This window comes from Cornus florida, unplaced genomic scaffold, assembly GCF_030987335.1.
Source record: "Cornus florida cultivar Cherokee Brave unplaced genomic scaffold, ASM3098733v1 CherokeeBrave_3.0.0_Hap2_Chr01, whole genome shotgun sequence".
Lineage (NCBI taxonomy): Eukaryota > Viridiplantae > Streptophyta > Magnoliopsida > Cornales > Cornaceae > Cornus > Cornus florida.
In genome coordinates this window covers 41,998,254-42,007,031 of record NW_026775571.1, presented here as the reverse complement: position 1 = coordinate 42,007,031, position 8,778 = coordinate 41,998,254, and the positions used below count along the sequence as shown (strand labels likewise).

At 39.1% G+C, this 8,778-nt stretch overlaps 2 protein-coding genes across 2 annotated transcripts; one reads left to right on the top strand and one right to left on the bottom strand.

The window, feature by feature from the left end:
* Positions 1 to 200: 200 nt before the first annotated feature.
* On the top strand, positions 201 to 6,375 carry LOC132295378 (FRIGIDA-like protein 4a). Its single transcript, XM_059793629.1, has 3 exons — positions 201 to 1,246; positions 4,963 to 5,138; positions 5,573 to 6,375. The coding sequence occupies exons 1-3, from the start codon at positions 343 to 345 to the stop codon at positions 6,053 to 6,055; spliced, it is 1,563 nt and encodes a 520-aa protein (XP_059649612.1). The 5' UTR covers positions 201 to 342; the 3' UTR covers positions 6,056 to 6,375.
* An 851-nt stretch (positions 6,376 to 7,226) lies between these two features.
* LOC132295382 (ferredoxin C 1, chloroplastic) lies at positions 7,227 to 7,800 on the bottom strand. The gene has a single exon (XM_059793642.1). The coding sequence runs from the start codon at positions 7,757 to 7,759 to the stop codon at positions 7,298 to 7,300; it is 462 nt and encodes a 153-aa protein (XP_059649625.1). The 5' UTR covers positions 7,760 to 7,800; the 3' UTR covers positions 7,227 to 7,297.
* Between the last annotated feature and the right edge of the window lie 978 nt (positions 7,801 to 8,778).

Genomic DNA, 8,778 nt, shown 5'->3' with positions numbered 1-8,778 from the left:
TTCCCTTATCCTACCATCCAAACACCCTCCTTGTTCAGCTCACGTCATACTCTAATCCTGCGCCACCTTCGCACCCCCAGCCCACGTTAGCGGTGGTACCAAACGACTTTTTGTCAGACGCCATTACACGTGTTCATCCCTTACCCGCACACGTCATCCATCCGTACCCTTCCGGCGACCTATCTTTATCTCCCCACTACCAACAAGACCTCCACTATCTCTCTCCTCTTTTCTCTCTCTACCATTTCGATTCTAGGGTTTCGTCGGTGTCTCGGCACACCTGAATTGAGAGTCTCACGGAGATAGCGAGAGACAGTAGAAGAGTCTCTGACTCACCACACAATGGGTTCAATCGCCGATCCGGGCGAGCTCGGCGAGTTGACTCAGCCGAGCTTCGACGAGTTCCAGAGGCAGACCTCGCTGATGACGAGCTGCACACTACTGTGGAAAGAGCTTTCCGACCACTTCTCTTCTATCGAGCAAGATCTACTGAAGAAGTCCGAAGCTCTGAAGAAGAAGATCAAAACCCTAGATAATCAGACCAAGGAGTCCCTCCATGTCCTCCAGAAGCGCGAGGTCACCATCGACGGTTCGGTCTCGATCGCACTCGAAAAGGTCAAAGAGCGGAAGGAGGCTGCACTGGTAGCTCTCGAAGCCAAATGCGAGGAAGAAGAGGCTGAGCCCCAAGTTGATAACGATGATGGTTTGTTTCTGAAGTTGAGATCTTACTGTACGAAGATGGATTCCGAGGGCTTTTGGAGGTTCGTGACTGTGAGGAAGAAGGAATTGGACTCTATGAGGGCTCAAATGCCCATGTCCTTGGCCGACTGTGTCGATCCGGCGAGGTTTGTGTTGGAGGCGATTTCGGAGGTGTTTCCGGTGGATAAGAGGGTGGAGAAGAGCGAGAGAGTGAATGATTTGGGGTGGGCTTGTGTTTTGGTTCTGGAATCGCTGATTCCAGTTGTGGTCGATCCGATATTGGGGAATTCAAGGCTTTTGGTGACGCCGACGGTGAAGGAACGAGCGAAGGAGATTGCGGAGACGTGGAAGGCGAGCTTGGACCAGCGAGGTGGAATTGAGAACGTGAAGACGCCGGATGTGCATACGTTTTTGCAACATTTGCTGACTTTCGGTATTGTGAAGAACGAGGATCTTGATTTGTATAGGAAGCTCGTTGTTGGGTCTGCTTGGCGGAAGCAAATGCCAAAGCTTGCTGTTTCTCTTGGGCTTGGTCATAAAATGCCTGGTATGTTATAATGTTGTCAGCTTTGTCCATCTCTAGTTACTTTCTCATTTCCCGATTGGTTTTCATTTTTTGTTCTGTATAGATTCTGCATGTTTCTTCAGCTGTTTAAAGTTTCCTTTGGTATTAGTCTGTGTGTGTCCCTTCTTCTTAATTGTGAGATTTTACCACTCCATAGTCCTTAAATATATTCAGATTCATTTCAAATCCATGCTGAACCAACAAAGTTACATTTTTAACTTGTCAATATATATATATATATATATATATATATATATATATATATATATATATATATATATATATTCAGATTCATAACTACAAAGAAAACATATGAAATGGCATAATGAAATTATTTGATGAATTCTGAATTGAGTGAATATTATAGCACTAAACTTCTTACTGGCACTTAATCCATTCTGGCCTTTGTTTGCTAGAATGCGTTTTGCTATATGTGATGAAATTGTAGCATGGTATTATTACACATAGTAAAAGATATGGTATTGTAGGGGTTGGATTATATAGATCCTGTATATTTCTAAAACAGGAGTGATTTTCCTTCAACAAGGAATGATTTTTGATATATAGTGTTAGTAATTCAAAACCGCTCAATTTGACTTTTAGTAATTTGTTGCTCTAGGTTTACTTGTTCCAAAAATATAGAACACACCGTATCCTATCTAAGTTGATATTTTCTTGGTTCTTGGTTATCTGATAAAGAATAAAACTGGCTGAGAAACAAAGATATTTTTTTTGGTTATTATGTGTTTTGGGATGGGGTGCATCATGTTTTGGAATGTGAGGTTCCGAAAAGAATATTGCTAGGACATTATTGTTTTCTGTTAATCATTATTTCAACTGAGATATCCTACTCTTTAGACCACAAATTGGTAAATCTGAACAGTTGTCGCAATTGTCACATGTCTCTCTTCGTTGTTGGAGACACAGCGAGTGTGCTCATTGCCCATCCAAGTGTACTTTGTCATCTACCTCTTCATCCTTGAATGTTGTTTCAGCTATAATCTTTCATAGCAAGTTTATTTATCAAAAAAATAAATAAATAATCTTTCATAGCAAGTCATTATAGTGGTGTATGCTCCAAGGTTGCTGTTGTGGGTTAAGTGTATGCTCCAAGTTGAGCACTTAAGGGCCAATGCTGCAGTACGTTAAGTGAAGATTTCACACTTTTGGATCTACCAAGACCTACTTTCCTGTTAGTGTGCATATATATATATATATATATATATATATATATGTATGTATATATGTATGCGTTATATTTATTAGATTAATACTTTAGTATTAATGGTTAATTTATATATGTTGGAGAAGATAATGGGTCAATGACGTGTAGTACACTTGTTAGGGGTAAATAAAATTCTGAATAGGTAATTTGATTTTACATAATCGTAGTGACCAATGTGTTGGCAACAAGTTATGGGGATACAGGAAAAATGTAACCATCGCGGCTACTAGAGCTGTGATTTCTTTTGTTGTTGCACAACTTCCCCTAATTGTATGTTACTCTGTTGTAATAATTTCAATGATATTTTGAATTTTTAAGGGTGATTTAATATGGGTGATTCATTTTATGTTGAATTTTATTTACTTCACTATCAACAAGAGAATGCTACTAGTTTTTTCCTTTGACTATCATCAGTGTAGAACAGTAATACAGTTAGACATGACAATATATAAATGGTATTAAGTAATGGTAAGGTTGCGTCTCTGTGACATGGAGGTAACAGGTTCGAGTTTCGTAACAGCCTCTTCACACGTAGAGGTAAGGCTACATACTTCTAACCTTCCCCTAACCCCGTAGTGCCGGGGGCCTCGTGCATTGTGCTAGCCCTTATAATGAACTATCAAGAAAACTTGAGAGAGAGAGAGAGAGAGAGAGAGAGAGAGAGAGGAAAAAAAGGAGAAAATTTAAAAATTTAAAAAGAGAAATTAAATGGAAAATATAGAAAATGCTTAAAAAAATATCAAATATTCAAGAATAACCGTTAAGCTTACGAGTCGCAAATAATTCTGCTTACGATAATATACGATTTGCTTTCATTACTATTTGTACCAAACGTAGCCTTAAATATTTAGAAATTTTGTGGGAATTAGCTAGAATTCTTATTTCTTTATTTTTGTGGAAAATGGAGATCAAGAGATTTCGAGTCTTGACTTGTGGTGGTGGCATACTCTAGATGTTCTGCTATTTTTTTTTTTTTCTCTCTCCCTTCCATTTATCTTTATACTGGTAAACTCTTTTTTTTTTTTTGGCTTGCTATACACCAGATCTATCCCTAAAACCACATTTCTATAGTGGTGGGGCTGGCGGACTTACCTGACTAATAGATCCCCTCCCCCCTAATCTGGTCCATAATCTTTGTTATATGTTGTATGATCGATCACGTGAATGAATATATATGATATAGAATTTCCAACTACTGATTTGCTTTTTATTTTATTTTATTTATTTGGAGCATAGGATTCATAGGAATGATTTTCTTTTTTTGTTGTCAAGTTGAAATAGATTAGTTCTTTATTATTTAGTTTGAGAAATTTATTTATCTTTATATTGATTATTCTTTATGTCTGGTCCTTAGTAATATATGTTATAGGGACCATTTGAAGGCTTGTCTGTTATAATACTAGCTGTTCGAATTAGAGTTTTCCTTAAAGTATGTCCGCATGCATTGTAAAATCTCTTGTTGGACAAATACCTTTTCGGTGTCAAAAAAGTTTTTACTATTAGATGCTGTGTTTGTGTTCTGTGCAAGAGTTTATATCTGGCAGCTCCTTTCAAGCACTTCTATAAATGGATGCTGCCATATATGTGTGGTCGATGAGGAAACAGCGTGAACTAGTTGTAAACACTTAGCATTGGCTATAATAAATAACAGGTAAACTTGTGATATATACTTGGATTATCAATCACTCTTTCGGTAAAAAGAAAATTCTTGATTGGTCAAAATCGTGTTCTAGATCGTAGCATCGTACAATCCTGCTATCCAAAGTTATCAAATCGCTTATCAAATTGATACAATTCATTTGAAAAATCAGAGGGATAACTTTGTGGTAGGATTGTTATAAAATTGTTTACCCTGTAGGATTGCTATGGATAGTAAAAGGACCATGCCATAGGATCGTCCATGAATGTAAAGAACAATTAATTTGTTTCTTTTCTTATTGTACTTGAGATTATTTGTAGAGTGGAACAATTTTAACCTTTTGTGAAAATGTTGATTGTTGTGGCATATACAATTGATATTTGGTAGATTGTGTTTTGAGTTCTCTTAATTTCTTTCATTTAATGTAATTTGGTATTATAAAACGTGTTCGTAATGAAAAATAGGCATAAATGGGTCATAGAAGGATCGATTCTTGGTTGTTAAAGCTTCAAGCCGCTGGATGACGAGCCCTTGTTGTCTCTCATTCACTTCTGTCTCTCTCCTTTTTGTATTATTATTTAGAATCCTCATAAGTTTTGATCTACTTGTGTTTTATACGTCTATGCCATGCCTTTGTGTTATCTTAACCAGACATGGTTCTCAAGACCTTTGCTGATGCTAGTTTCGCGTGCTGTGATTTTTCAGTTAGTTAGGTCTTTCACATGGTTTCCTGGACGTGTTTCAATATCTTAATAGATTATTGAGACAAGAAATTATTTTGCATTTTAATGACGGGATGGTAAATAATTGAGTTTTGGTGCTTTTATTCTGCAGATATGATTGAAGAATTAATTAGTAGGGGACAGCAGGTTGACGCAGTGCATTTCACCTATGAAGTTGGCCTCGTGGACAAGTTTCCCCCTATACCTCTGCTGAAGGCTTTCCTAAAGGATGCAAAAAAGGCTGCCACTTCTATATTGGAGGATCCCAACAATTCTGGCCGAGCTGCGGTATTTACCGCATCATTCTTCCTTAATTGTATTCTGTTCTATTCTTTTTTACTCTAGTTACCTTTATAAATTTGGATTGATTACCTTTGTGTATTTTTATTTTCTCCCGTGGATCAGACATCATGTGTTCTCCCTGCTCTCCCCAGTTACCAGGTTTTTAGTCATGGGTCTGCCCATTCTTTCAGTAATGTTTGTCTTTGTGAAGTTCTATACATAATCCGTATTGCAGATAACCTAATGTTAACCTAATGTTAGTCTATCCTATTGTTGAAAACGTTGTGACTTTTTAAATTTATAGAGAACACTTGCACCCCAGGTTTACAAACTCTTCATTCTAGGTTTATTATATCTCCTTATTGGCAATAAATTTCCTCTTGTTCCGGATTAGAATGGAAAACTGGATTTTAAAGTGGGCAATTCTTATTATTTTGCAGCACCTAGCTGCACGGAAAGAGCAGTCAGCACTCCGGGCTGTTATCAAGTGCATTGAAGAATACAAACTTGAGTCTGAATTCCCTCCAGAGAACCTCAAGAAGCGCCTTGAACAGTTAGAGAAGGCCAAGAGTGAGAAGAAAAAGCCAGTTGCAGTCCCTGCCAACAAACGAACAAGAGCTAGCAATGGGGGCCCTATGCCTCCTGCAAAGGCTGGCCGCTCGACAAATGCTTATGTTTCATCTTTCCCAGCTGCTCCCACATTCATCAGGTCTCCCTCACACACTCAATACCCTACTGGGATTCCAGCCTACACCGCAGCTCCTGCCATGTATGGAAGCCGGAGCCCCCCTTATGCTTACTCACCTGAAGCAGCCCCACCTGCCCTTGCGGGATCATATCCAGGAGCTCCAGTGAATTATCCAGCATATGGAGGCTATGGCAATGGCATGGCACCAGCTTATCAGCAGGCTTACTATCGTTAGACATGACTGATCTTTGAAGATGGTGACACTGATATCATGACCGTGACTTGCCTGAAATGTTGTCTAGATGGTTTGTAATCACTAACCTTTTAATGGTAGCGATATGTGTGTGTTAATCCTTAATCATCCTGACCTCTGTCCCGCATCTTGCTTCGTCAAGTTCAGTTGTATTTTTAATGTCGACTAAACTTGTAGTACTAGGTGATTGTGAAAAGTAATTATGAAAAACTGCTTAACAAGGACTCGTCTTATCATGACTACTGATGGCAGGTCTTTTGCAGGAAACTCTTTACAATAATTATGTTTTCATTGCCTATTTCCATTCATTTCTCGAGAAATGCTGAATTCTGGTCCTACGAGTGAAGAAGGTTGTTGGCCAAATTTGGTGGTACTCAGTATACTTGAGCAGTCTCTTTCGGGGTAAGGTTTGCTCATTGTTTTACGTCCCTGAATATTAGGGCGCACAAGGGAATGGAAGTATATATATATTTTCATGTAGGATATGTGCTAAAAAAAATTGTATGTTTGGCTGTGCCAATTACAATAGATAGATGCTCTACTGGAGTGAGAGTTTGGAAATCCGTTTGTGGAGTTTTTAGGGTTCATGTTTGGGGAGCTGTAATGGCTCAAAGTCGAGCGCTGAGATTCAAACTGATGTGACATTACTGTTCAAATGGTTACATGGTTAATGTTCCACCTTACTAGAGAATATAGTAGTAAAGGGTAAGGAAGTAACATGGGATTAGACAAGCTTTATTTTCATAGTTTGTAGGTAATTTTTTTGACTTTAAAAATTAAAGTTGATGTGTCTTAAAATTTAGAAAAATTATTTTAAGGCGTGATGAAATTGATTACATATATGGGTATGAGCATTGGAAGTGGGACTCTCTTGTTCCTTTATAATGCAAACATAACCAATTTATTCAAAATGCAATGTCCCTTTATAGTGCAAACATGACCGACCAATACTCTTCGATCAGGCAATTTATTCAAAATGCAACGTTTTTGGGGAGGAGGATTGCAGGTAGGTCCGTGCCTTGATCAATTTCTCACATGGTACGCTTAAAAATGAAATCTACAAAACATTTAGCAATAATTAAGCAAAACCTATCTTACTCCAATAATTCATAATCCCACGGGTAAAAAAAAAAAAAAAAATTACGTAATCTGATTCTCTTTAAAAGCATGAATTAATAATCCGAAAAAAGGTACACCAATGGCACAGACTTAAAAACCAATGATCTAGTCATTAGCAGTTGCTAGCTGCATTGACAGCAGCTCATCCTCAGGGATGGTCCTAATGTGACAATCGGAGCGCGGGTACGACGCGCACAGCAACGCGTACCCGCTCTCCACCACGTCGTCGCTGAGCATGCCTTCGCTCTGATCCACCGTGCCGCTCACAAGCCTCGCCGGGCACGTCATGCACACGCCCAGCTTGCAGTCGTGCGGCACGGACAGCCCGCTGTCCAGTGCCTTGGAGAGGATGGTCTCGTCGGGGTCGACGTCGAGCTCGGTGGCTCGGCCCTCGTGCTCAATCACCACCTTGTACGAGTGCGCGATGGTCAGGGATGAATAACGGCGGGAAAAGCCGAACCGGGATCGGGTGTGGCTTAGTTGCAGTGCGGGGAGAAGGTTGTTGGAGGGGGCTTTGGGTTTAGTGAGGGAGAAGGAAGGAGATGTAGTGAAATGAAGTGTTGCCATGCTTTGTTGTGTGAGGGGGGGAATGAGGGGGTGGTTGGTTGTTTTTGGAGCGTTTGGGAGATTTGTGGTGTTTGAGAGGATAAGGTTTTTGATTGTTGATAAATCTGTTTTCTTTTTTATTGGGGTTGGACTTGGGCCCGGGCCCGGGCCCGGACCTAATATGGTAATGTTTTCTTTTTGGGTCCAATATTTTAGTTAGGCTCAAAATTTGACATAGTTAAAAAACAACCACATCAAATTTATTTAGCCAAACGAAATTAAGACAGTAGCATGTCCATTGCTGTTTACAAAATTCTACAGTTTTCATTGTTATTGACAATGGCTCGGTAAGAAAACACTCGATAGAGTAAGCAGTGAAGCTTAAAAGAGAAATGTTATAACTTACATATTCATATTCATATAAAGAGAGAGGAGAAGATGGAATTCTGTTTTGCGGGAGAGAGATGAAACTTTGATTCAAAATATAGTCTCGTGTTCTCGCCTCCACATTCGAGATGCATATCATTGCTCTTGGGTAGCAGTCGCCAATATATATATATATATATATATATATATATATATATATCTATAAAATTTTAAATTGCACCGAGATTTTGGTCAATGCTACTCAGCGATTGGTCAAAACAATTTTTATATTGGGGTAAAGTACAACAACACTCTTTGAGATTTGCCAAATGGACACTCAAATGCAGGTTATCTTATTTTGGGACAATGACATCCCCTGATGGGATTTGCAAGCCAAACAAAGCCTTAAAACTTGTGAAAAGCCAACATCACCCTTTACTATTTTATTAATTTTAATTATAAAATATCAAAATAATTAAAAGACCAAATATCCTCCAGGCACCCAGTCAATCCTACAACTAGATTTTGCCGCCGCCGCCGCACCAATCTCCACAACCACCAACACATACAAGCCCCCAAAACCACCACCATCCCCACCGCCCACACCATTTTACTCTCTCTCTCTCTCTCTAAACCCGTTACTTTCACTCTCTAAAAGCTTTCTAACATCACAA

Coding starts and splice junctions, on each gene's coding strand:
- LOC132295378 (XM_059793629.1), top strand. CDS start 343: ATGGGTTCAATCGCCGATCCGGGCGAGCTCGGCGAGTTGACTCAGCCG. Junction 1,247..4,962: donor GCTTGGTCATAAAATGCCTG/GTATGTTATAAT, acceptor TTTATTCTGCAG/ATATGATTGAAGAATTAATT. Junction 5,139..5,572: donor ACAATTCTGGCCGAGCTGCG/GTATTTACCGCA, acceptor ATTATTTTGCAG/CACCTAGCTGCACGGAAAGA.
- LOC132295382 (XM_059793642.1), bottom strand. CDS start 7,759: ATGGCAACACTTCATTTCACTACATCTCCTTCCTTCTCCCTCACTAAA.